General features: G+C 47.0%; 3 protein-coding genes across 3 annotated transcripts; 1 reads left to right on the forward strand and 2 right to left on the reverse strand.

Annotated features, from left to right (window-relative positions):
* The first annotated feature begins 2,601 nt into the window (after window positions 1-2,601).
* On the forward strand, window positions 2,602-8,334 carry ADIPOQ (adiponectin, C1Q and collagen domain containing). Its single transcript, XM_010126006.2, has 3 exons — window positions 2,602-2,856; window positions 5,582-5,801; window positions 6,239-8,334. Exons 2-3 carry the CDS (start codon window positions 5,591-5,593, stop codon window positions 6,763-6,765), a joined length of 738 nt encoding a protein of 245 aa, XP_010124308.1. The 5' UTR covers window positions 2,602-2,856; window positions 5,582-5,590; the 3' UTR covers window positions 6,766-8,334.
* A 9,977-nt stretch (window positions 8,335-18,311) lies between these two features.
* Window positions 18,312-20,740, reverse strand: COPS9 (COP9 signalosome subunit 9). The gene is made up of 3 exons (XM_086754475.1): window positions 20,613-20,740; window positions 20,414-20,486; window positions 18,312-18,615 (listed from the first exon to the last, which is right to left on the reverse strand). Exons 1-3 carry the CDS (start codon window positions 20,673-20,675, stop codon window positions 18,578-18,580), a joined length of 174 nt encoding a protein of 57 aa, XP_086610601.1. The 5' UTR covers window positions 20,676-20,740; the 3' UTR covers window positions 18,312-18,577.
* A 299-nt stretch (window positions 20,741-21,039) lies between these two features.
* Window positions 21,040-24,707, reverse strand: OTOS (otospiralin). The gene is made up of 4 exons (XM_010127342.2): window positions 24,670-24,707; window positions 23,939-24,017; window positions 23,564-23,590; window positions 21,040-21,424 (listed from the first exon to the last, which is right to left on the reverse strand). The coding sequence occupies exons 2-4, from the start codon at window positions 23,988-23,990 to the stop codon at window positions 21,240-21,242; spliced, it is 264 nt and encodes an 87-aa protein (XP_010125644.2). The 5' UTR covers window positions 23,991-24,017; window positions 24,670-24,707; the 3' UTR covers window positions 21,040-21,239.
* Window positions 24,708-27,559: the final 2,852 nt, after the last annotated feature.

Here is a 27,559-nt window from a genome sequence, read left to right on the forward strand (position 1 = left end):
CGGATTCAGCTGGGCCGTTGCGGAGGGGTGAGCCGGCTCGGCCAAGGGTGCCTGGGGACAGGGCCAGCAGCACTCCTGGCATGGTGGCTGTGGTCCCTCCGCTGCGCACAGCCCCGGGCAGCACCAAAATAGCGCGTAACAGCCTGTCAGCCAGCCAGCAAAACGGCGTAAACAGAGTTTGCTGTTTTTAGCAAAGTGAGGAATGTGCGTTGTTTCTGGGACGTGTGGTATCCAGGGCCAGCAGAAAAACGAGGGGAGGGCCAGGCATCCCAGAGGGGACACTGAGCTGGGACAGGGCCAGCGGCCCCAGCCCTGGGGCAGGGGGGCACGGCAGCTTTGGGAAGGGGAGACCACGGGGACAACGGTTCCCGTGGGCTGGGCTCCACGGTTGTGCTGGTTCGACCCCGCTGGGGAGGGACAACAGTGGGCACTCGGGGGCTCCTTCCCCGGCCCTCACAGCATGGACCCTGTCCACGGGGCGTCTGGCCTGGGCAGCCACTGACCTCCTCCTGAGGCAGCCGTCCCAACCTCCCCACGGCCAAAGCAGCTTTTCACCCCTTGAATCACACCAATGGGGATCATGACTGCGCTGACGGAGCACAGCTGATAATGAGCCTCCTGCTCTATTTTATTCCTGTTTATAGATGGCTAAATATAACCTTCTGCTTATTTTTAATTCTTAGTGAAAGCTATGATCCACAATCCATCAAGTTTGTTTTGTATTTTTCATATTTGCAGGCTTGCATCAGATCCAAGCGAGAAAACAAGGTCAGGCTCAGCACAAGGTCTGTAGCCGGGTTAGGTATGGACAGCTGTCCCGCACCAGAGACCTGGTCACCGTGGTGCAAAGAGGAGAAGGTATCGCAGGGCCAGGGGACAGCAGCTTTCTCTGTGCCAAAAAGCCCCCTCAGCCCCAACCAGAGTTGCTGCCCCTGAGTGCTGCAGCTGTGGGCACTGCTGGTTCAGTCCACATCTGGTGACAGGTTTTGCTTCTCACCAGGCAGAGCAAAGGGCGTTTTAAATGTTTTCCTATCACGCAGCCAGAGGTAGCTCAGTGGATTGTACAACATCTCCCTCTGCAGTGGGAACAGGAGCCAGCACCAACCTGCAAACCCAGTGTGTAAGACAACAACATAACCACAAGCAATCACGTTGGGGATGCATCAGCCGGTTGTACCCCCAGACACAAACTTCCACCCCTCTTCTGGGAGGCAGGGATAATGTTTGGGAGGATCTTTGATGGCCCACTGAAAGATTTATCAACGTGGTGTTTTCCCAACAACTGAATTGAAAGGCCGTGAGTTAATTGCAGCACTGCCTATTAAACACGTCAGGGCCAATTTTCAAATCCTGGCAGGCTAATAAATACCCCAATCGTGGATTTCGGGGATCAAGCCGAGAGTTGGCAGGGAAACCAGCCTTCTCTTACTTACACTCCAGGCAGAGGCAGCCCAAAACCTCTCATCTCCACTGCATATATTTCAGTTCATATTTCAGTTCCAAGATCCTGCTCCTCCGTTGATTGCTCAGGAGACAAGACTTTGACAGAAACATTGGCATCACGCACACAAACACACACGTGACTCCAGCAAGTCACATTTATCAGAAGACAACAGATCCAACTAAATCTCTGTCGTATTTTACTGGGGTTGCATGAGGGATTGGTTCAAGTCTCAACATTGCATGGAAAAACCATTATCCAAAACACAAAATAGAAATCAAATTATTAAATTGCTGGACTAAAGGCTTGGCAAAAATAAGGCAGGCAGCGAGCAGCTCTCCTGTGGCTCCTCCTTTCTGCACCCTTCTCCTCAGGGCTTCAAAATTCACCCTTGCTGACTCCCAGCTCTACATATAAGAAAGTATTTTTGGGTTCACTTATACACCCTTTTAGTCCTTCCAGATAGCCAGGTCTTTACAACAACTCAGTAATTTGGGATACTGTCCTGCTGCCCTTCACTTGGCTGAGCTTCACCTCTCCCAAGAACACCAGCTCCCTGACATCGGCTCCCCACACCCAGTTGCAATAACATGCATCACACTAGTTTTCCCTTGTCCAATTTTGCGAGCTCAGGTTTGCCAAGGTCCCGCCTAGCTAACCTTGAACTGCCCCGGCGCGGCTGGAAAGGAAAGCCTCCGCTCTCTGAGGTTCAACCTCCGATCTGGAAGGAGAGAGACACAGGAAAAAAAAAGACTTTGTTTTGACCAGTCGCCAAAATGTGAGATAGGTGGAAAGCCATCCGTAGGGCTGAAATTACCCAGATGATTTACAGTAGTGCTGGCTTAAGATGAAGCTCTTCTCCCAGCGCTGCCCTTCTTTGGTGCAGCAGCAGCCTCCAGGCAGGAGCGGCCCTTGCCATTAAAAGGAGAAGCCAAAACTTCTCACACAATAATTCATCTACTAAGATGCTGAAAAAACCCAACCCGTTTGAGTGCGTTAATGCAAGGCTGTGGAAACACTTTCTCCATCAGCTGCTGACAACGGTGCCCGATTTACACAGCGCAGCAGCGTGTGCTGCACAAGCCCAGCCCTGGACGAGCAGGCTGTCACACGGGCTTCTCCAGCAAAACTTTACTCCTTCACTTCCTATGAAATCCCCAAACCAGGCTTTTCCCCATTAAGGCCGTTTTCGCAAGCTATCCCAGTGCGACCAGATTATAGAAGTGGTCCAAAACATAAGTGTTGGCCAGGAAAAATTAATGGGAAAACTCAACTTTCAGGTCAGCATGCGCAATAGCAAATGGAAAATGCAGTGTCTGAGCTGACAGCTCTCGTGCCCTTAGGGATAGCGATGTGGGAGCTGGACTTCATTTCTAAAGAGACTGCAGCAAGCCAACTAGGACTCAAAGCAGCTGGTAAGCATGATTTTTTTTTTCTCTTACTAAGTTCAGGGTTTTCTCTTACTTTGGGCTGAATCAGACAGACTTTTCTGTTCGCAAGAAGTTTATTTTCTTAGAGTTATTCTCAGAATAGCCAGCGATTATTTTAAATGAAGAATAGCCAGTCTCCCTTAGATTCATACTCCCGTTTTTGGAAACACTATTTGGAGATCAAAACTCCTAAATCAAAAGTAGTCAGGAACAATAGCTGAAAAAACTCATGGCTCTAACAGCAAGTGCTGCACAGGCACTTTTCAATTCACCTCTTACCTCAAAAACTCTGGGAAGACTGGGTTTGCCCAAATCTCCCTGAGCCGTATCAGCTCCTTGCCGAAAACCTGCAAGTCACCTCTGGAAGTTCAGCAAAATCTATACTAGAAGCAATTACAAAAATAAAAAAAAAAATCAGCATAAGCCAAACGCCTGGTTAACATGCTTTGAAGAATGTACTGGAGGTGGAAAACAGATGGATTTTTTTAATGTGTTTTGTACAGAGAGTTATTTTATTTTCACATATATATAAAATATATAATATTTATATAGTGTTTTATTAAAGTTAAATTCTGAATCATAGCCTGAATCACTATGTAGCACTTATGGATGGCATTGTTCTTATGCACGATATGCTGATTTCTGCTGGTAAATGAATAAGCTTCATGTAATGCATAGGAGCTTTTATTCCCTTGGAGCTACTGTATTAACTGAAAGCCACCAAGAGTCCTTAGTTCATCCATTACTTGACTGAAAGGTACCAAGTATGGCAAATTATTTCATGTTACACTGCTGAGCATCAGCTGGAAAGGCAAAAAGTAATGAGAAGGATATAGTAAAGGGATGCCATACCTAAACCGGAGGTTAAACTCAGACCTAGCAGACACAGCTTAAAACTTTCCCTTTGTGAGACATACTATACACCAGAGAACCACTTCGTTTCTCAGACAAGAAAACCACGTGTGGTTGAGTCGAGCTGTAGCAACAGAAGTAGTTTGCTATTTGCATATCACAACACTTTTCTTATCAGAAAGGAGAGACCTTGGTTGTACAGCCTGGGAAGAGCCGTCCAGGGGCGTGGTGGGACGGGCACGGCGTTGAGCCCTTCGGAGCAGGCTGGATGAGGGGCTGCCAGGAAAGCTCCCCGCAGCCCCGCTTTGGGCTGCCTCAGAGCTGCACCATGTTGACCTTAAAGGAGGGGTTTGGTTTGCACCAGCAGAAGACCTGGCTCTGGGGCATGCATTGGTATATCTGAGTTCCAGGCATGAGAAAGCAGAGCTAGCCCCCACAAAATCACTAAAAGAACTCTCTTTCACCTCTCAAAGCGCAGAGACACAGAAACACTGCCTACGGTCCAGGCTGCGGTCGCTGGACCCCGTGGCACCCTCAGCCCCACAGCTGCCTCCAAACCAGGGCCCGGCCCTGTCGCAGGGTGCTGCGTGGCTGCTGGGCTGCCGGACCGGGGTGGGCATGGTTTTAGGAGTCCCCTGATTTTATGCATTAGGTACTGCCCACTGAAGTCATTAAGCAGAGCTTTGAAGTTTTCTTCAAAGCCCCCTCAATATCCTGCAAAAACTGAAATCGTGGTAACCTCTTTGTTATCTAGCTTCCTTTGAAGCAATTACACAAGAACTAATAGGACATTATTTTAAATATGGCATTTAAATAGCTTGCCTAGGAAAATCAACCCTGCAAACTAATTGCTCTAAAATATTATTTTCCTCGGAAATTACAGAGCTAAGGGACTCTGATGGCCGTGCTGTTGTTCACTTTGATTGCCTATTATGCCGCTTACACTCCTCATAACAGGATCCCTTTATCATTCCAGGGCATAATCTCTGCCCGGAGAGCAGTATCACACAACGACAGTCATCTTAAAATATCTGTTTCCTAAAAGCCTAGCCCAAAGCCCACGAAGGTCCCACCGGTTTCTGGGAGCATCAGAGCAAAGCCCCATGCTGGCCGTAGGGTGTCACCACTGACCCGGTCCTGGGGAGCCACAGTGACTGCTCTGACGAGCAAAGCAACTAGATTAAGGCAAAATACGGTCCTACAGTGCCTAAACACCGCACAGCTCATCTTCCCGTAATCCAAAAACAGAATTCAAGTGGAAAAAAAAAAACAGTGTCATCGTTTCATACGGTCGCTCAGAGGAGATGGAAAGCCTGGCTGTAGTTCCTGCCCACACTGGATAGACCCAGGTTAGCGGGCTGCACGTGCAGCCATAAACCACCTGCTCAGCTTAAAGGCTTCTGAGGTTTTGAGGCAGGCTCTGCAGACCCGTACTGCCCCTCCACTGGGCAGAAGTCAGAGCACATCGTGGCCGAGCGAGCAGAGCTTTGCAAAGAAATTGGCCACGGATACCCTGGCGTCTCCTGTGCTGGGTCCTGAGCTACATCTGTGCCCAGGCAAAGAGCCCGCGAGCGCCGGAGGAGAAACTCTGGCGTTTGCTCCTCTCCATGCTGGATGTGCTCCCAGGCCAAGGTCCACCCTGCTCCCAGGAGCCCCATCCCAGCTCAGCTCATGGAGCTCCTGCCAGCATCATGCTGGATGCAGAGGGGCCCTGGGTGTGAGCAGGATTGCTTTCCTTCAGACTGCTGGTTCCAAATTTAGTCTTTTGTGCCTCTCCATTATTAAGGTATGGAGTTTTTGTCTTTTTTTTTTTTTTAATATTAACCTTTAAAGTTAACAAAGCGATTGTCCACATCAGGAACCAACGATGAGGAGCCCAGCAGGCTTTCTCCTTTGCTCACTGCTGCTGGTGGCCCCTTATTGCACAGAGGTGGCCACCCAGGAGGTTCAGCCCGATCCCAAAACACCGTGTGCCAACTGGATGGGAGGAGCGCCTGGCTATCCCGGCCACAACGGGCTCCCTGGCAGGGATGGAAAAGATGGAAAAGACGGAGTAAAGGGAGATAAAGGAGAGCAAGGTTGGTGAGAAACAGGGGGTACATTGGTGCTGGAGCCCGTGGGCAGCCCCAGCCCCTGGGCTCAGCCCTGGTAGGTCTCATTTCTGGTGGGTCCATACCTGATCTTTGCCCAGATGCCTTCTGAATATCTCCAGGGATGGAGATTCCAAACCCAAGTCAAAGAGTTTGGCCTGGTGGTTGTTTTTCCAATTAATGATGTCTTTTCAGACATGCTGCTCTCGGCAGCTCTGCACAAAGCCTGGGGTGAGCAGGCTTTCCACTCGCTGTCTCAGCTCATGGAGGGTGTTGAGGTCCTCCAGCCTTTCCTCAGAGACATCTTTCTCTCCATGCCGCCAAGCAGATCCTCATGCCATATCCCCTTCTGCTGCGTTTCAGGCTGGTAGGTAGCAGCTGCCAGCACAATGCGAACAACTCCTTGTCCCCACTCTGTCCCTCAGGTGTGCAAGGACCCAAAGGTGACCAAGGAGAAATAGGAATCCCAGGGCAGGAAGGGACGAGAGGATTTCCTGGACACCCAGGACAGAAGGGGGACAAGGGCGAAGGTGCCTTCGTCTACCGCTCCGCCTTCAGCGTGGGGCTGACGGCACGAGCCCCCCACCCCAACGTCCCCATCCGCTTCACCAAGATATTTTACAACGAGCAGAGCCACTATGACGCCAGCACCGGCAAGTTCCTCTGCAGCATCCCTGGCACGTACTACTTTGCCTACCACCTGACGGTCTACCTGATGGATGTCAAGGTCAGCCTCTACAAGAAGGACAAGGCGGTGATCTTCACCTATGACCAGTTCCAGAAGAACAATGTTGACCAAGCGAGCGGCTCTGTCTTGCTGCATCTCAGCACTGGGGATGAGGTCTGGCTTCAGGTGTACGGGGAGGGGGACAACAACGGCGTCTACGCCGACAATATCAATGATTCTACTTTCATGGGCTTCCTCCTGTACCCAGACCTGGATGGCCATTAAAGCAAGGGGTGCTGCATGGGAGAGGACGAGGTGGCTTAACCCTGGACGGCGTTCTGGGGCACTGGCGCTATAGCTATACTCTATTTACCAAAAAATTGCCTTTTGTAGGGGCAACATTTGCCAAGGGTGGACCCTGTTACCTGAAAAGTCAGTCAGGTTATATCTGAGCAACTTCCATGGGACCAAGAGTTCACTTCTACCTCTGCTCTTGCTCTCCTTGTGGAAACCTGGGCCCACAGTCAGACACCACTCCTGCCACATCATGAAACATTAAGTCTTAAGATGGGCTAACCATTTTTTACATTTAAAACTGGTAAGAGAAAAAATTGTTACATTTAAATATCACATTCGAAATTTGCCCTTTTTAACTTAACTTAAATTTGCCCATTTAAACCAATGGTAAATGTTTCAGCCAGCATTTTAAAATTTGAGTAGAAGAGGGAGAAGACTATTAATGAAAAGACTATTAATGAAAGCCATCTCTGCTCTGTTTTCAGCTGGTACAGATGAGTCTGTTTTTTCCATCCTAACTCCCTGATTAGCGCCTTTGACCTCCACCCATGGTTTGTGGTCTCCCCTCTTTAGCCCAGATCTTTGAATATATCCAGACTATTCACTTTCCTTGGTTTTAATCCTTTGATTTTCCTTTTATTTTTATCCCTCTTCATTTTCTCTGATGTAGACAGCATGCTCATTTAGGGCAGGGATCTTCTTTTTCGATTTATCTGAAAAGCCTTATGAACGTTGGTGAGGCTACACAACAAAAGCACCCCATCAACCACATGACTCCGAGGGCCCCAAGGTGGCCACAGATGCGTTGGCCACACTGTTGTGATGCTGGGAAATGCCAGCATCTCCCCTGCAAACACCGTGCCTGACCGGGGAGCAGAAGGTCCCTCAAGGCTCCTAGGCAGAGGGGACCTCAGGGTGGAGGCATCCCTCTCCAAATCATTCTCCTGGCGCTGGAGGCAGTGGCACGAGTACTCATTCAGCCCAGAGGCTGCCAGCATAGGGCACACAAGCAGCATCTTAGTTTCCATCTGCAAGCTGGCAGGAGCCTGTCCCATCTCCCCTCTGAGTAGCTCCCAAGTGCAGTCAGAAGTTGAAATCTAGCAATCGTGTTGCTACTTTTCCACACCACGAGCGTGCCATAAGGAATGGTTTGCATACCAGCAGGGCAGAGCTTCAGGTGGTGGTGCAACCTCCCGTGTTGAGTGGGCTCCTGGGATGAACGCCCCCAGGACCTGCCCTGGCTCTCAGCAAGGTTACCTTAATGGGGAAGAGCATTAAGGCTGCGATTAGCAGAAATCCCATCAAACCGCTCTCCAAGGAGCTTGCTTGACTTCTAGCTAAAAGAGGATTTGCTGGCTACTCAGATACATTCAAAGAAGACTCCCGTTAAGCTTCAGAACGAGCTAGCACAGATCAGAGCTAATGCGTTATTACAAGCACAAGACAGCATTGAGAGCTTCGACTGAAATCCCAACAGCGGCAGCATTTTCTACACTCCAGCGAGTTACCACACTACAAATGATGACAATAAAAAAACTCTCTCAGTGAGAATGCTCCAATATTTTTGTATGTGTCGTTGGGAAGGGTTTGAAGAAAGGGACGTTATCATAACCTCATCAGGCAGCCCAGGGGAAAAAAAAAAAAAAAAAAAAAGTATATTTTGCCAGCAAGGTGGGGGCACCCTGGGCTGGCGCACAGACGGACACCCCCCCTTTTGCTTTCCCAAGAAGCTCCCCACCCTCTTTCATCAAAGTTTCAGCATCTCACCACCTCACACTGTATTACCTCCTTTTTAGTTAAAAACAGCTCTGGTTTCTGGACTGTTTCTCCGAAACCACCATGCCTGAATCCACCCTGACCGGCCAGCGTGAGGGGCTCTGCTGTCCCAGGAGCCTTCAAGCTCCTGGCAAGGGCTAAACTGATGCTCAAACTGATCACCCTGAATTCAGAGAGCTGGGAAAAACCCTGCTCCTATTGTGCGAATTAATGGGAAAGGAACAGGGAAAAAAGGAAAAAAAAAAAAACAACCTAAAAAACTAATCCATAAACAAAAGGAGATTTAAAAATGCAGCAGTTGCTGGATCAAATGGCACAAGAGGCTTAAATGGAAAGGAGCAAATCAGAGATTTTGCAGTGGTTTTTTTCAAATACTTTCAGATGGATTTTCTGAAGGCAGGGAAAAGTGAAACAACCAAAGCGCTAAGGGGCATTTGGGATGAAGGCTAGGAGGAAATACTCATTTACAGACTAGTTCCCAAGAGGCAGCCCTTGCTGCCGCGCAGCAGGAGCGAATATGCTTACAGTTTTATCCCACACACCAGGGCTCAGACACAGCTTTTCACACTGGCATCCACATCCAACGCCGCGTGCTTTAGGCCAGGGCAGAGCCCAGGATTTATTACCATCCCCACAGCGGCCCCATATCCGTACAACTTCCATCCAGGCCAACAGCATCTCCGACCTTGAGCTACCACAGATGTAGTGCAAGAAACACGTCGTGTGTTAGCAGCTTGGGGACCAGGACCACGCTGGCCCTTATGGGAAAGTCTTGTTGAACCTCACGTGGTTGCTTGCCCACCACATCATCCTACGCCCCACTGGGGATGCTCACAAGTGCAGTCAGACCTTGTGGCAGATGACCAGCACCCAAGGAGAGCCTCAGGGTCACCACTGAATCCTGGTCAGCCTCCTGGCCACCCTAGCAGCGGGGTGGCTGAGGGCTACACAAAGAAGCAAGACAAACCCCACAGCAGACACTCAGCCTGGAAGTCCCTGTTTCAAATTCTGGCTCTGGTTTTGGTCCTGGGTCTTCCCCGTCCCAGCTGTCAGGGTGGGAATGCTCAGGGCTGTGTATCCAGATGGACAAGCGTCACCTCGTATTGCAGTCACTGCTATATTCATACAGGAGCAGAATGTATGTCTGGTATGTACACACGCGCACATTGTCACAGATCATGGGATAACAAAGCTCCACAGGAAGGCTGTATATTAGTACACAAGGTCTTTTATCTTATTTGAGCATTAAATCACTTTATCACCCTGTAAATGGCTTTTCTGAACTCCCCTGCGAGCAGCAGCCTCACGCGCAGGCAGCTCCCTCCTCGCACGCTGTGCGGGAACATTGAACCTGGGGTCACGGGGATTGCAGCGCTCTGCTCCCCGGGAGCATGGAGCAGGGGTCCGGCACCCCAGGTGTTTGGGGACTCTGGCTCCAGCCCAGGGAGCTGTCAGGCCAGGAGTCAGGCTGCTTGCTGAGGGGCCTATTTGTTCCACCAAAAACAGGAACGTGGCTTCCCTCGGAAGCACCCTAGTTGTTCCCCAGTCGCGGGGCTGATGAGCCGTCCCCCAGTGTCCCACTGCGGGGGCTGGCACAGGGACCTCATTTCAGTTCCCCCCACTGGTGTGCTACACAGCATGTAGTCTTCAACTGGCACAGGTCCATCATGCAAATATGTTGAGGAAGCAACCTCTCCCCGCCCCTGCCCAGCCCTCCAAACACCGCCGTGGTGAGTAACATGTTAAATATATGCTATGACAGCACAAGCGGTGCTGCCTCTGCGAGCGGTGAGGATGCACAAAGGAGAGGGCAGCCTGGGCCACGCAGGATCTGTCTTTAAGAGCATTTGCCTGCCCAGTAACCCAGGGCAGGGTGAGAACGGCAAGGCAGCCCCTCTGCAAGCCTCCTCTCGGCCCATCGCTGCCCAATGCACAGCAGGGACTGCTGCCTTGTACAGGACATTTCCAACACACTTTAAAGGGTTAAACCTCAAGCTTTGAATCCCAGGCTAAAATCCTGATCAAGCAGAGTTGTCCTGCTTGCCAATAGCACACCCTTTCTATGCTGTGTCCTTTATCAAGAAAGAAACCCCTGTAAACACTTTAAAACATTTTGCATACTAGTTTCCCCCCCCCTTGTCACAGCCATAAATACTGACATGCAGCTTCACCAGGATGTTCACCCTCAGGGATGTGAGCACAGAGACCGTCTTCCTCCCAGCACTCTGGCAAGGATGCTCCACACCGGGTACGTGCATCACCCTGTGCTCGTCCTCACCAGGCACCTTGAAAACCAGCAAACGAGAGACCAGCCCCCAAGTTAGCCCAAGCAGCTGGCTGTGAAGAAGGCAAGACCCCGCTGCATGGAAATAGGGGCCAAAGCCCTCCCCATAGAGATTTGGACTGGTTTTGGAGTCTTTCACCTCAAACCTGTGTAAGATTCTTGCTCTACAGGGCTCAGCTAGAGACACTCACACTCACCTCCCTAGCAGGCACCAAATCCCAGTTTAAGCCACTGCTCACCCAAAAAGCTCCTTTGCACCCCAGGAGCAGCAATCAGACACCTTCCAGCTCTCCCCTGGGGCAAATGCTCCCAAGAGATGCTCACCCCATCTGCAAAGCAAGCACGGGCAGGGCAGGGCAGGCAGACCATAGCCCCACAGCAACCAGGGCCAAGCCCTGAAGCTCTTCCCAGCCCCTGCAAGTGTCCGCACATTGGGTCTCAAGGACCAAAAACAGGCTGAGGAGCATCAGGAGCCACAGCTGACCACAACCAGCAACTGAGTTGCTGTGGTTTTACTCTCCCTCTGTGCTTCATAAACCTGGAGATGCAAAAACCTGGCCAAAACAGGCACACATCCAAAGCCTGGGCTGGCTCCTGAGGACTGCGCAGTGCTTTGAACATACAATTATCTGGTAATGAAGGAGCCAAGAACGACACGGGCATGCTGAAAGGGCACAGAATCACCTGCTCTCCAACAAATTTAAATGTTGTTGTTTTTTTTTAAAACCAACCCTGACAACAGATGCCAAGTACAAAGTTAGGTCTCACCATGTACTGCCACTCTCGCTGTGCAGGTGTAAACAGCTGGTTTTCCCTTTACACACTAATCTCCTGCTGCAGGCACACAAATGGGATGCCTCTGGGCATAAACATCTCCAGCAGCTCCTATTAGACAGCAACCAATATGATGAAGACACCAAGAATGAGGTCTTGTTTGCCTCTTTGTAATTAGGGCAGGTTATAAAGAGAGCACTTGGCTCCTTCGATGCTGACAGCTGTGTTTGACTCTTCCCTGCCTGCGCTGCTGCTCAGAGAAAAGCAGCAGGAAGGCAGCACGCTCTCTGGAAGGCAGAAAGCAAGAACACCCCCCAATGAAAGATTTAAGTCACTGCACTGTCAGTCAGGGAGAAATAACGAGGCTGCAGCTGGAGAGTCTGGCCAGGCCCATCCAGCAGGGAAACCATCTGTGAAAGCATCCGTGGCCCTTTTAAACACAATTATAGGCTGAGCCTAATGTGCCTCAACCCCATGTAATCATTTGTGCCAGTAATTAATTGGAATCCAAATAGCTGCTGCACTGAACCATGAATAGCTACAAGAAAGAGATAAATTGCTTGCAAGGCTTGTGTCATACTTTTGAAGTATAAACTCGCTAGAGGCTTTCCAGCATGGAAGAAGGCTTTATCCTAAAGCCCTACATTTCGCTCATCAGGCAGTGTACTTCCATGCAGGAAATGCCATCAGATTTAAAGTTAACCATTTCAAGTACCCTTTCTGGAGGAAATCAATCCTGAGCATGCCCAGGCTGGGAGCAAGGCTGCCGTGTGTTTTTATGAAGCTTGTGCTGGATGTAGGTGCACGATGAAAAGACTCAGTCTGCCATGGGATTGTAAACCAGCAAACCCACCCTCAGCTCATCCTTACTCAACCCGGGGGGCCAGCCCAGCCCACCACCATCGCTCTTTGAATTGTGTAACCTCCTTGCTGCAGGTACAGCTTGTTACTCTCCAGCCACTCCAAGGGGAAGGAAAGGTTTATTCCCAATGAAATGGAAACATTGAACATCAACATCTGTTCCTTCCTCTGCGCCGCGTCAGAAGATTCCCACCCACAAGGAAATCTGTGGGATCCCTCCCATAAAGCAGGACAGCTTTACAGAGAGCCATCAGAGAGGGAGAAAGAGCCCCTCTCTAAATCCCTTACAGAGTCAGGACAGGGAAGGACAGGGGGTGTGAACCAACACACCCCTTCACACCCAGCTCCCTCCAACACAGTGCTCTGCCCAAAGGAGTCAGGATAGCGCAGCTTCCCCGCTGCCTCGACAGGGATTTCTAGAGAAGCCATTCTAGTCCTGTAACATGCGTTGGTAAGTGTTTTAAAGCCAAGGTGGATCTGTCATCCTCGACAAGGTAAAATGCAGAAGGGGAATTCCCACACCACAATACCTGTATCCCTGCAAGCTAGCAGCTCCTTCGGAGTATTAGAAGACCAAAAGACCACAGCAGCAGATTGCTCAGCTTTATTGTGAACCAGGAGCGGGGGCACACGATGCTCTCGGACAGGATGGAGAGTCACTGTCCAATGACAGGAGTCCCCACGCAAGTGTCCTCACAGAGGCATCCTCACCTGGCCCAGGGGGACTCAGACCCCACTGGTGGGTACAGACAGCTCCTGTCTGTACCAGGGATGCCTGGTCACATTCCCTTGTTGGTAAGTATTCCCTTGCTCAGGCACCCACCTCCCACACGGCACTCTCAGCTGTACTTTGTTTATTCACAACAACATATAAACTAGGGTTTTCTCCCCCAAGAGGTAAGTTTACATGGCTTCACACAGGATTAGAAAGTTTGTACATACGTGCCAGAACTGCAGACCAGGTGCTGTGAACACAGCTGAAGTTAGAGCTGACTGGAAACTTGCTGCGTGCAAACTGACATTTCCATAAATAAGAAAGAATATTCACCAAAAAGGCTCTATTTGACAATTTTAAAAGCTTTAGAAGGCTCCCTCCATCCTTCTGCCCTGAACTCGCTGTAGCAGCATGAGAAAAAGGCTATAATTTGGATTAGGATTCTGACCCTGCTGCTTGGCAAAGACCAATTAGAACAAACAAAAGGCAAACGGAAAAAAAAAAAAATCTGGAAGTAAAAACATGGAAGCAAATCCCTGTCCTTAAAGCCATCCTGCTGCCAAGGACTGACTTGCCTTGTGCTATTAGTTTTCCAAAAGCCCCAATGCGACGCTCACATTCCAGCCCCATCACCAACAGGGACTTGCAGGGAACAGGGCTGCACTGTCATCTGCCCGGCATGTTTTCATGTGCCAAACAACTGCACACTGAGAGCAGGAGATGCCTGCCAGCTTCCCAACACCCTGGGGAAGCAGGAAGAACTCAATTTATTAATCTAAATCAATTCCTTCTTTATTGAGAAATATACATTCCACTTCAATTATTGCAGTAAAAGATTGAAAGGAAAACATTTTAATACTGGAAGGTAACTAAAAAAAAAAAAGCCAAAACAACCAAGGAAGACTCACTACTACCACACTAGCTCTGAGCTCGCCTGTTCCCGCTGACACGAAGAGCGGAGAAGCCCTGGACTCTCCTGCCAACCTGGCAGCCAGCTCAGAAAGGGCACTGAAGAAATATTATGCAGGGAAGACAGCCAGCTTCCTTTCGCATGGTGACTTTCTCTCCCTCACAATGACTTGATTATTTTCAGCTCAAAATAGATCGCACATTCCCAGTTCCCAAGAATGTCCTGTGACAGCAAGCAGTTTCTTGCAAACAGAGAGCTGGCCTTGTGAGAGTACTGCAGGGAAGGAGATGACATTTAAGTGTTTTGAAGCCATTCCTTTTCAGCCGCCGTGCACAACCGGCTGCACCCCTTCTAAAGCATTTTAGCACTCAGGACTTCACCCTGCCAAGGCTCAGGCTAAAGATCAGCTTTGTGCATTGCCAGCTGTCGCACTGAAGTCAGTGGGATGGTTCACGGCACTAACCTCAGCACCTCCGTAAATCTAGTCAGAGTAGAGCCTTATAGAGACATCGAAATACTGAGCATTACCCAACAGCTTAGAAAGTAATACACGCCAGTCTAAATGTGTGCAAAATGCTGCTAGAACAGGCTCATTCTTTCACCCAGAAACACCTATTACGACTAGTGTCAATCTCCACAAAAGATACAGGAATCAAAGCTCAGTACATTAAATGGCCAAGGCAGGCAAATGCCCTTTACATCGATTTTTATTACAGATTTTGACATCTTGTGATTATTTCCTGACAACAGGCTGATTGCCCACAGACTGCAAGGCTTGACAAATGGTAACACAGAAACAATCTGAAGCTGAAGGGGATTTTGTTCTTCAGATAAGCCTTTCCATATTAATACTGTCCCAAAAGGGACCCAAATTAGTTTGTGATGAAAGTTGTTACACATTGACAGCCCTCTTTAGAAAGAGGAAGCTACATACACACTCCTCACCTAGCCTCATTGCAAAGGAGAGAACTTCATACTCCAGACAGCTACAACATACGTACCTTCGGTATCTTCCCATTCCAACTCTGAAGAATACTCATTCCATTTCACTTCGTCCCAAGAGAACAAACCCACACCAGGTATCAGATTTAAGGGCAAGTTTAGTCAGCAAATCAGCAGCTGGGAAGTAACACCAACGAACCACCTAGTTCTCACAGCAGCTACGGCCAGAGTGGCACCAGCTGCACACCAAGGAATTCATGAAATTCAGCAGCTTTCTTTGTAAGGAATTTCACTAAGCCGAACACTTTTACACACCGCATAGAGTAAGTTACTTCCCTACAGACAGGCATATTACTTCCCAGGTGCCAGCAGTACTATTTGTGCTGCTTTTTAACATGAAACATTGAGATTCTGGAAAGCTTCACAAAAAGGAGTTAGCCACACTTACCTTCAGTGGGTAGCTGTATCCTATCCACGATGAAAACTCTTGACTTTTAGGCTGTGCTGGACCCACGAGGGCCATGTGCCCTCTACCCAGTTTCATTAAGATAGGTCGCATGTTTTGATCAAGCAAAATGTCATAGAACTAGGAGTATTCACCATTAGCACCTTCAAACCAAAGCTTCACTGAGAATTTGAACACCTCTAAAAAGAAGGTGGAAGGGACTGGAACACCATTCATACTGAAGAGCAGCTGTTCAAGATGGATTTGTATCATAGAATATGCTCCGGCTGCTGTGATCAAACTTAAGGCTCAAGTTTCTTACAGATTAAAGCAGGCAAATGAAAAACAAAGGAGAAATCAGTACAAAACAAGAACAAGGAAGCATTCCAAAACAAGGTGACCATCTTGAGGAATCTGGGCATCAGTAGAGGAAGCAGGGGTTGCTTCTTACACCTACTTCATCTTTTGCACCTGCCTGGAATGCAGCATCCATTTATTGGCAGCAGCTCATTTCTCAAAATCTAGTATGGAGAAAGAACAGCACGAAAGCTAGAAATAGTCCAAATGCACTTGCTCCCACTCAAAATGTTTAAATCTGTTTCAGTGAGAAAAACTTGAAACCTGTTCCTCTTTAAGCAAAGCCAGCACTGAAAAGGAAAAGGAGGTTGCCTCAGCAAGACTGTTCCTTCAGAGACACATTGTAATGTCAGATACTAAGAGTAAAAGACAGAAAGCTGATTTAAAGTACACTGCATGATGAAACCAAGGATGTTGAGAAATCCACAGGTACACTATAAAGAGGCCTAGTCCTACTGTTTTCATTGTGCTTACATTTTTAAGTTCAGGGGCCCAGCATACTTAGTGTTACGCCTTTTGAAGGCAAAACCAAGCAAACACGTGAAAAAAGGATGGGAGGAAAATTTTGCCTGGAGTGAAAGAATTAAGTAGTGTGAAGTCTTTAAAAAAAAAAAAAAAAGATCAGTCACAGTATTATTTTTGTAATCAATGTATGAAATAACAGACTGCATTTAAGATTAGACAGGATTAAATTCTTGACACTGAAATAATATTCTAAAAAACTTACTGTTGTGGTTGTGTTTAGTGAGGGGGGGCCTAAGGTGGCAGCTTCTGTAGGAAACTGCTAGAAGTCGCTCCCCTTTGTTCAGTGGACTCGGCCGGGCCTAGGGTGGACCCACTGCTGGCCAAGGCCGAGCCAATTGGTAGCAGAACGTCCCGTGATAACGCCTCTGCGATAACGTATTTAAGTAGGGGAAAACAGGAAAAAAAAAAAGAGAGATGTGAAGAAGCTGAGCAGGGGCAGAGGCGCAGAGGGGGAGGCGCAGGCCTCATGGGCCTTACAGGCCTCACCCTCTGGCCTCCCACCAGGCGGCCCGACTTGGCTGGGCCCAGCTGCAAGAAATGGAGAGATGAGAAGTGAATAAGATGTAAAAAGGATCCTGAGAGACATCTGCCAGCCTGTTGTGAGGAACGGCTGCAGACATCAAGGTCAGTTCAGAAGTGAGGGGGAGGAGTAATGCGGCTCCTGGCCAAGATTCCCCTGCAGCCTGTGGTGACGACCATGGTGGAGCAGGTTGTCCCCCTGCAGCCCATGGAGGTCCACGGAGGAGCAGAGATCCACTTGGAGCCCGTGAAGGACCCTGCACCGGGGGAGGTGGATGCCTGAAGGCGGCTGTGGCCCGTGGAGGGCCCGCTGGGACAGCTGTTCTGGAGGGACTGCACCCGTGGAAGAGATGACCCACGCCGGAGCAGTTTCAGGAAGGACTGTGGCGTATGGGTGGGACCCCACAATGGAGCAGGGGAGGAATGTGAGGAGTTCTTCCCCTGACGATGAAGCAGCAGCATAAAACAACGCATGATGAACTGACCGCAACCCCCATTCCCTCTTCTGCCCTGTGCCACTCAGGAAGGGAAGGTAGTAGAGATAATGTTAAGCTTGGGAAGAGGGAGGGGTGGAGGGAGGTTATCTTGTTCTCTGTCTCATTATCCTGCTCTTTGTAGTAATAAATGAATAGTTTTCCCTAAATCGAGTCTGTTTTGCCCGTGACGGTAACTTTAAGGATTTCTCCCTGTCCTTATCTCAAACCTCGAGCCGTTTTTTCTTATATTATCTCCCCCTGTTCTCTCGGAGGCTGGGGGGAGTGAGAAAGAGAGACTGCGTAGTCTGGTCCCAATCAGGGCTGTTCCTTTAATTCAGAGAGTCACTTTGGTCACTGAAGGGTGCAAAATCAAACATTTCTAACAGTGTTCTGAAAACTTGTGTCAAAATCTGAATTAATATCTAACAGACTGATTCATATATACTGTACATGTAAGTATGAATAATTACATTACCTGCTGCAGGAGAAAATAATCCTAAAATTATTTTCTTTTGACACAGTACAGTTTCAAGAACTAAACTTGGATTTTTAAAACCAAGCATTCTCATGACCCAGGGCCAGAATGTTTCTCTGCTTAAGATATCAAGCTAAAATTACTACTTTTTATTCCTGTGCTTCCTAGATTAAAAGCTAAGTATTGATGGTGGCTGAATCTCTCTCTTGACACAGGGGAAGATGGACACTCGACTGGCAAACGAGAGTAGGACTATTCAGAAAAAAAACCAACCGTCTTAGCCCTAGGTAATCCTATATTGTGGGAAGAACAAAACAAAACAAAACAAAACAAAACCGAAACAGGGCAGCAATATGCCCTGCTGTTTATCTTTATACAATATCCAAAAGTAACAGTGAACGATTTAATTTTTAAAATATCATTCTCTAAGGGAGTTCAGAACACAGCAATATCTACTTTCCAATAACATCACAGAGAGTTTTTGTTAGTATTTTATTGAATGAGCACATCAGCAAGTAAAATTTTAAGAAAAATCTACACACAGCTTCCTAGAAATAACAGTCCACAACTCCCTCCTTAGTTATCTTCAGCCATCTGGTTTTCATATTCCCCAAGCAGCTTATACAAGTTTCCCCCCCTCCCGTGACTTTCCTGTTTTGATTATTTTAATAAATAATGGACACCACAGGTGATCCTAGAGAAAAATCCACATCTCAGCACTGCATAGCTGGACAACTAAGTTCACTGGATGTCATCATCATCAAAGAGATCTTCAAAATCTAGTCAGAGAAATAAGAGAAGGCAAAATTAATCTTAAGTACATATGCACACTCCATAAGTACAGTTTTTAATGAATTAATTAAGGGAATGAAAGTTACTACACCATCAGTTACTAGAAACGTAACATCAGGTGGGAAGAGACAGAGAAGAAAGGCAGACAGACCCAAGTATATATTCTCTATCATATAAAAATTAAGCTGCTTCAGTCATAAAATAAAAGCTTTGTGATTAAATTCATGAAAGTAAAGCTTTAAAGGAAGGGCTTTTACAAATGCATTAAGTAGCTATCAGCTATCCATTCAGAGTGGATCGACCACGATTCTCAGACTCCAGAACTAAACAAGTACCAGCTTTATGCATGCAGCGAGTCTCAGGTGCAGACACACCTGCAGAATTCTGGCTTTCGGTCCTGGTATCCAGGCACAGGCTTATGAACTTTGCAGACTGACATTCGCATTTGTGATTCGCTGTTAAAAAATCTCTTCCTTAAAAAACATCTCATTGTTGTGAGGATGCCAATAACGTGTCTCAGAAAACTCGTCTCACCCAGACTAGTGAAATGTGGCTGGCTAATCACAGCTGCTCTAGTCGCCTTTGGGAAGTACTCTTAGCTACTTGGCATTGTATCTTCTTGGTACATTAAGCATAAACTAACAACGTAACTGAAACCAAGTCTTTATTCTTACTGAAGGAATGTACAAGTGCCATACAATAAACTGAGGATTAATCCTCATTTAGAAGAGTCCTAAACTACCAACACAATATAATACCACAACCTGATGGTAGAACTTTATGGAAATACTCCAGAATACGCTGGCTCCAACAAAGAGCTAGGTCCCTCATAGCTGTTGACAGTACAAAGCTGAACTTCCTTTTTCTCCTGTATTCTAAGTCTTAAGCAACATGAGAAATCTACTTTATTTTAGAATTACTCCCAGTTTGTGACATCAACACCACCACAACAACCAAATTTAATAGCATATCTGAAATTCACTGTTGAAATCATAGAATGGTTAGGGTTGGAAGGGACCTTCAAAGGTCATCTAGTCCAACCCCCCTGCAAGAAGCAGGGACATCTCCAACCAGATCAGGTTGCTCAGAGCCCCGTCCAACCTGGTCTTGAACGTTTCCAGGGATGGGGCTTCCACCACCTCTCTGGGCATAAAAAACACCTACCTGAGTAAGCAAATGTAAGGTGTGGTATATTCCATCCCTAAGTGGTCATATACATAGCTTTCTCCTCTCTAAAAGCAGCTGTATATACTTATATGCATACAGTTCACATTCAAATGCAGAAAGTGTATAAAACCCCAAGTTTTATTTTGCTTTGGATCTATAAGCATGTATAATTTAAGAAATTAAGGCATTATCTATAAATTAGTAACACCCAGAGACAATATGTAGAGCTCTGTCCACGTTTTTATATGTATTTGCAGTGTTTGACATAAGCTGTTTATTACGCAAACAGATCAAAGCATTTATCCTTCTCGTGGTGAACACGGTAAATCACCTAAAACCTCTACGAGAGGAGAAACGCGGGCACTGTTATCACTCCCAGCCGCACCACGGAACGCTGAGGCGCTCTCCCGACTGCCCTCATTAGAAGCGTGGTTAATGACAACTTCAGCGACTACCATGCACCGAAAGCAGGAGATCAGAAAGAAACAAAGCGAGGTTTGTTTTGATAATCTTCAGTTTCTGAAGCTGGAACCTGGCATGCCCAAGCCGTTACCGTCTCCGCCGGGCTGGTGGGCGCCGCGATGACCCCCCTGCCCCCCGGAACGCGATGGTCCTTACCGTTAAAGAAGTCGGCGTGCACCGCTTTCTCGTTGGCGGCCAGGTCCATCAGCAGCCCCGTGCTTCCCCCTGCCTGGGAAAGCGGGCGCTGAGCGCCTCCAGGCCGCGGCCGGGCAGCACTGCCCACACCACGCCTAGGAGCCCCACCTCCCTCCCAACCAGCTTCCCCCCGAGCCAGCTTCCCCTGATACCCACTCACCTCGTCGAGATCCACGTAAGGGCCGGCTCCCTCAGGAAACATCTCATCCACCGCCGGCTTCATGGCGGCGGCTGTGCTCTTCCGCTCCGCTCCGCTCCGCCACTTCCGCGGGGCGCCGCTCTGGGCGGTTGGCGGACTCGCCTCTCGCTGGTTGCTCCGTGGGCGGGCCCCCGCCGTTGCCATGGTGACGAGGGCGGGGTGAGCAAAATGGCGGCGACACGGCAACGGCGAGGGCTGGGCCTAGGCCTGAAGTGAGGAAAATGGCCGCCAAGGCATTGGTAAGAGAGCACCGGCAAGGGACGTGGCTGTGAATTATGCTGGCGGTCCATCCAGCCACCAGACTGGGTGGACTGGTATTTAACTCCTATATGCACAGTGATCAGTTTTCTGAGTCATGTGTAAAAAAAAAAAAAAAAATCTCCCAAAATCTCGCAACAGAATCAAGGAGTTTATTGATTTCTCACAAAAGCATAAATTGTAAAACAGTAAATACTAATTTAAAGCATGAAATGCTACATGTGACTGCTATAGGTATTAATAAGCAGCTGAGAGGTCGCTCAGGTGCATTCGCTGGCAGCCATGTATTCACTTAAACAGCACCAGCTGGAGCAAAAATGAACCAAGTAATTAGTGCTCGTGGCTGGGCACGTGATAGCCAAGGTGACTCCCAAAAGGGAACTGGGCAAAGAAGGCTCTGGCCATTTCATTGATCCTGTCGTAGGCGCCCAGGGTCCGGAAATATTCCACGTAGGACCAGAAATCATTGGATGAGAAGGGCCAGTATGGTAAGGCTACAGACTCCTGGTAGAGAGCTAAGAAGAAAAAAAAAAAGGCAGATTACCATGAAGAATTGTTGTTTAAAGCTTGGGCCTAGGAGCCAATATGGTTTGGGGTCCTATGTCCCCTTGGGGGGCTTGTGGGCTCCTCTGGCAGGAGAGAGGCAGGCAGGGCCCTTGAGCCCTCCATGCCCCTCTCCACAGATGTCCTTTCACCTGATGGAGCCACTGTCCTCAAGGAATGATGGAATGGAACAAGGAGGAGTGCAGGAATGAAGGGACACCATCACCATTTGGGGTGATTCAAGAATTCCTCAGGTTGCTCTGGTTTCTAGAGGGCAGCTGGCTATTTAAAAGCAAGGAGCAATTGCAATTGAAAACTGCTTTTCCCCATTCCTCCTTCATGCCATTTCCTCTGCCAAATATAAAAATACAAAGAATATGGTGCTATCATCTACACTGTGCCCCTGCAGCCAGCTGCCTGCTCTGCCAGGGAAAAGGTCCGTGCACTCCCACCATCTCAGGACAAAGGCAGCCTGGCTGAGTACAGCAGGAGCTGGGGGTGCGGGATCTGCCCAGACTCCCAGGAATTGTGTCCATGCTGGTCCGGCATTGACTGGGACCACAGAGTCGTGCCTCTTCCCAGCAGCCCATAGGAAATGGGCTATGGAAATGGAGAGGAAAGGCAGTGCCAATTGGAAGACAGCTGCATTTGTGCCTGCTTTAGGAATATCTGAGAAAATGTGAGATACTTATTGAAACAAAATTTGAAAAGGAAAACAAAATGAATTCTGAAAATGCAGGAGCTGACCACCCTTGGGCCCAAATCTGGGCAAACACAGAAGCATATACAAAATGTAAACACTTGCTGAGACCACATAGTTAGATATGTCTTTCTGTGCAGCAAAGCCAAACTCAGTACTTTTATTTTATTTAAAGTCCGTTTAAATAAATGGGAGCCATTCCACTCACGAGGCTCAGCTTGGGACCAGGGAACTAAGAGCCTTCAACAATCCTGTTGTCAGACTTTAATTTCATGGAGCAAAGTTTGCAGCGTGCAGGCACAGATGGCATATAACAAATCAAATGAACCAGCCAAATGCTGTCTGCAGAGGTGAATTCACTGTTTATACCAGCTGACCTTAGATTCACTTTGCAGTCTCCTGCTTGGCCCAGCGTGAAAGAAAACTGTAATTGTTGGTAATGAGAGCAACAGGATACTGCTTGAACAAGGTTTTATTTTTAGATTGATGCACACACTCTGACTGTCTAAGAGGTTACCGTAGAAATATTTGCTGTGCACAAATTCAATAGCACCCTTAAACCTTTAGAGCCATAATGAAACATAATGGAGCATAGGGAAAAATATTTGTAATTAAAAGTAATCATATTAGCCCTCATTCCCTATTTATATTTTTACTTTCCGTATCTGTTATAATACTCGCCCTGCATATTTGCATCTGTGCAGTCAGGATGCTGTTGGCTGAGATGTACACCAGCAATAGCAGTACTTTGTTACAGCAGATATCTTTATGCAACTTTGTTTTCAGAAAGCATTCTATCCGAAATCACCAAGAGATTAACTAATACAATTACCAGTAAGCCAGTGTAAACATCATTAGGATGTTGAGGGGTTTTTTATTCAAAAGCAAACACTAATCCAATGAGCTAATCACGCAAAGTGACACGAACCACAGGGCAGCTGTGCTAAAGGATTTATTCCAACATTTCTTTAATTGGATTTGTAGCAATTTGTCAATTTTAAGCTTTTTGTCGTGGAAGTCGTTATTTCTCATCAATAACTAGACTCACATATAGTATTACTGTTCAGGACAGACAAAATTCTCAGACCTCTAACATTTCTAAGTCCATTGCTTTCCAGTTATGATTTTGTACAACAGAGTTAGTGACTTGACCATAACCCCTTTTCATTTTAAGAAAGCAAGTATATGAGCTCTATTACTAGACATTAAAATGTCTGCTTTTAATACGTTTTAAGTAGTCTAAAAATTCACTCTTCTTTCTCCAGCAGAACTAGATGAAGGCACTTCTACAGCCCACTGAGGTTAGTAAGCATTCATGCCAAAATTGCTGCTGGGGATCAGGTCTGGGAGTTACAAATGACTCTTCTAATTGTTAGTGATACAAAGGAAAGAAAAAGACATTAAGAGTTACCCTCTCCATCCTGGATTGATCGGGCATCTGTAAATAAAGAGGAAACTCATCAGTACCAGCTCCCGCACAGAAGGACTTTCTGTTAGTAAAAGGTTTGCTGTGTAGCCAGAAGCAGACAAGTTCTCTAATGCCCTCAGATGACTCTCTGTGTAGCCAAATGGTTTTTGTTTCTTGAACAGCTAAATAAGGAATTCTCTTTTTGCAGTCACTCACTGCTACAAACCAAATACTCTTAACTAACATCCAGAGTAGCAGAGCAGTTGTGATTAATACACGAGCAATATCTGATACTAAATAGAAGAAACTGTATCAGTCAAAAAATACTTCTGACTGCTTGCAAAAAATAAATGAGAATAAATTCAGCAGTAATCTTACCTGTTAAGATGTTCATCAGCATACAGAAGGAAAGTAAGCCAATAAATGTCATCTTTTCTGCAAGATACTGCTCGTGTTTCTGAAAAATAATCAGTAGAGCTGGGGATTATTACAAGAGATTAATATTTATGCAAAGTCTATTATTTCTTCTTTTATTAGAAGAATCTCTTCCAAAACATATTCTAATTATTAATTGAGGCATAACAAGATCCAATTATATTTCCTAACAGTTTCTGAACAACCACAGAACCACAGTCCTGAAGTGCATACTGATATTTTATATTTAGGTGGCATAAATCCAAAAGGCTCCTCTGAACTGACATGAAATTAAGTGTCTTCGGAAATGTTTTAGTTTGTGGTTAATTTAATTTCACTTTAGAAATTACCCCTCTCTCTCTCACCTTTTCTTCTTGTTGCAGTAGTAAAGATCTGTAGCTCCGAGTCAGCTACAAAACTCTGAGAGGATTTCTATTGCCATGAAATAGCAGCGCTGTTTAATGAAGGGTGGGAGGAAAAGGAGAGAAACGTCACTGAGTTACTACACCAATCTGATTTTGTCGCCTTCAGGTAGGGGTATTTTAACTGCTCACATTTGCATTATATTTCAGCACTGTCCGTGGAAGAGATAGCGGACAGTTTCTGAGAGGAAATCAGAATCAGCTTTGGTAGTAACACTTTTGTATGTTGAAGACAGAGGGAGAAAATCCAGAAGCAAATTCAGTGATTATTACCTTTGCTGCCCTCCTGATTTTCTTTCTTTCTTCTCCTTCAGAAAAATAGATTTTTAGAAATGTTATTTGAGCAAATTGCTAAGAGGATATTGAATTCCCTCTCCAGCTGAGTCACGGAAACCACAAACACTTGATACTGATTTGTGTTCTTACTTGGAATCCTTAAAATCTAGATCTTAAAGTCTACATAGGCACCAAGGGCCCACTGAAATCAACTGACTTACATTAAGCGAAGAAGCCAGTCCCCAGTGACCTCAGCCATGGCGATGGTGCGGGTGCTGTAGCCTTCAAAGAGGGTCGATAAGGTTCCTTGAAACTTTCACATTATACTGATTTCCTGGAAAGATTCCTCTCCCAACGTCAAGCAGGTGCTTTGGGCTCCATCTTGTGCAGGTTCCTAGACAGATCCAGCACTTCAAAAAAAGCCTGGAGAGGAGAAGCAGTTTGGAGAATATTCAGTTGACGCGTAGTGTGCATCTTGATTGATTTTCTTTTAGCATAAAACTCCTGATGGCTGCAGGTGTGGTCAGGCACTAAGGTGTAGCAGGAAGAGCTCTGTGACTCATGGGGAGATGTGAGGATTTCCATACTCCTGGAAGACATGGCCATTCAGGTTGTGTTGCCACACCGGGCAGCCATTTCCAGATGGCTCCGCTCTGGAAAGGAGCTGCTGAAACTCAGTGCAGAGCTCGCTGCTCACGTTCGCACTGCAATAATCTTATTGTACGGTTGATACAAGCTCCCCTGCGCCTTCTCAGCTGGGCGTTTTCAGTTGCCTTTACTCTGAGTCTACAAAATCATTTATCTATGACGATTCCAAACACCTCATATCACTGCATTTCCCAGCTGCATGCGTGGGACCCGATGTTGTGCCTTTGCTCTACCTCATCCACTTGTTTGCCACAGGAGTATCATGCAAGGAAATTCTGCAGGCTCACACAAAGTCCTCAAGCGGAGAGACCCAAGTGAGTGGCCTTGCAGGAGGCCCCAGCTTTGCTGGAGTTTATTCCTATCTACATGCAGAGTTAGATAGTCCTGCCAAGAATTAATTAAAGACGTTCTGAGCAAGGAAAAAAGAGAGTGCTTTGTGGGACACCAGGTTGTGCCAGCTCTTGTGGAGGCTGACAAGAAAAATATTATGAAAGCAGAATCTATTCCATCTTTGAAAGGCTGTTTAATCCTCCTGTTTAATATTCCCTAGGTCTGCAGGAGGGGTCCTGCATCAGCCACATACCAGCGGCACCTCTGCCCTGTTCGCCAGGGTTACGGCTGCTGCTGGTGGGAGAAGGCGCTTCCCTTGCTTGGTGGAGTCCTGTGGTGGAGCCATGCACTCGGGTCCACTCACTCGCACTGCCTGCAACGCCAAACAGCGCTTTCCCTTTCACTGCCCAGTCTATGTGTCCTATTCACATACACCATGAGAAGCACTGGCATATGCTAATACACGCACAAAGCAGTCCTTAGCTGTAATTAAATAATTAGCATAAAGCCTCTTCTGTGCACATCCATCAGTACTTTTTTTGTTTTGGCAGTTGGTAAGGGAGCTGTAGTTCCGACTGGGGATGAGATAACATGTTTTGAATGACAACAAAGGAAAATAATGATGCTCCTGACACAGCCACATGCAGCAATTCTCCCTTCAAGGAATTAATTGTGCTGTAGGAGAACAACAAAGTCACAGAGGTTATCAGGTTCAGGGTCACTCAGGTCACAACGTGGTCTGCTACAACACTGGATGATCTTAGGAGGATTCATGTAACTATTGAGGCTCATGCTGACATACACCTTTACACCTGCCTCCTTTACAGTGTCTTATTCTGTCTTTTGAAGCTTGGAGTTATCCACTTCCAGAGCTAGGAGGATCACAGGTCTGACAGTGTGGCAATCTTTCAGCAATTACAGGCTTTCAGTTTAACTCATATCAAAGTTTTCCATTCATTAAAGCACAGATTGGAGATAGAATAAATTCTCAGGGTTTCCATACTAATGGAGACCTAGGAAATTATAAGGAGAGGATAAGAATTAACATTTAAAACAGTTGTATCAGGGGATACAGTTGTTTTAAATGTTAATTTTAATCCCTTTTCTACCAAGGCTTCTGTTGCTGTACATGACTGCTTCCCCTCCTGGGTCTGTCTGTATTAAACATAGCATTGGACTACTGAAGAACTGGCAAGCTGGATCTGGCACCATAATTCAGAAGCCGTTAAGCAGGAGAGCATTACGCCAGTTCCTTGAAGGACTGTGCATGGTGGGTTCAGTGTGCCAAACAGCACCACATCTGGGGCCAACCAGAAAGCACACTGTGCACTGACTCGCAACATTTGTAATATGCTGCAAGCACGTTCATTCCATCTCCTCCTTTATTTTTGCTCTAGGACCCCTTTCCTTTTTTTTTGGACTCCACACAGAAGGCAATTGAAGTAACAGCACTGGATGCTGGTATGGATCGGTTCGCAGAGCTCCTGCAGGCTTCTTCACTGCTGAGCAGTAACTGGAGATACCACAGCACCCACAAATGCAAATTTGGCTCAGCAGCGACCACATTTAAGTAGATACTGTAGCACTTAACAGAGCAGCTGCTTAGGAGTTCAGTGTTTTAATTTTGACTCATATTGAAAAGAAATTCAGGGTTTTATTCTTTTTCAGAAAGGCTCATTAGTTCAAAACACTGTTATGCTTGCTGGCAGAAAGTTCTTCAGGTACCTTATTTTAAAGTTCGCAGTAAGTTTTTTAGATAAGGCCATTGACTCATAAAAGCTTTGCTACATCATAGGAGGGGCTGATGGTAATGAGCTTGTCCCACCCACCTGTCCCAGGAGGATCCGGTCAATATATATTTCCTGTAGATTGCTCTCAAAGCCAGAAAATCCCACATACATCAGTCAGG

Source organism: Chlamydotis macqueenii, chromosome 9 (genome assembly GCF_036417535.1).
Source record: "Chlamydotis macqueenii isolate bChlMac1 chromosome 9, bChlMac1.mat, whole genome shotgun sequence".
In the NCBI taxonomy this organism is placed as follows: Eukaryota; Metazoa; Chordata; class Aves; order Otidiformes; family Otididae; genus Chlamydotis; species Chlamydotis macqueenii.

What these genes read in the sequence shown, in the direction of transcription:
- ADIPOQ (XM_010126006.2), top strand. Translation starts at nt 5,591, where the DNA reads ATGAGGAGCCCAGCAGGCTTTCTCCTTTGCTCACTGCTGCTGGTGGCC. An exon ending in GGGAGATAAAGGAGAGCAAG is followed by an intron (nt 5,802 to 6,238) that starts GTTGGTGAGAAA and finishes TCTGTCCCTCAG; the next exon opens with GTGTGCAAGGACCCAAAGGT.
- OTOS (XM_010127342.2), bottom strand. Translation starts at nt 23,990, where the DNA reads ATGACATTTATTGGCTTACTTTCCTTCTGTATGCTGATGAACATCTTA. An exon ending in GCTGATGAACATCTTAACAG is followed by an intron (nt 23,591 to 23,938) that starts GTAAGATTACTG and finishes CTTTATTTACAG; the next exon opens with ATGCCCGATCAATCCAGGAT. An exon ending in ATCAATCCAGGATGGAGAGG is followed by an intron (nt 21,425 to 23,563) that starts GTAACTCTTAAT and finishes TTTTCTTCTTAG; the next exon opens with CTCTCTACCAGGAGTCTGTA.
- COPS9 (XM_086754475.1), bottom strand. Translation starts at nt 20,675, where the DNA reads ATGAAGCCGGCGGTGGATGAGATGTTTCCTGAGGGAGCCGGCCCTTAC. An exon ending in CTTACGTGGATCTCGACGAG is followed by an intron (nt 20,487 to 20,612) that starts GTGAGTGGGTAT and finishes CCGCTTTCCCAG; the next exon opens with GCAGGGGGAAGCACGGGGCT. An exon ending in GCACGCCGACTTCTTTAACG is followed by an intron (nt 18,616 to 20,413) that starts GTAAGGACCATC and finishes TTCTCTGACTAG; the next exon opens with ATTTTGAAGATCTCTTTGAT.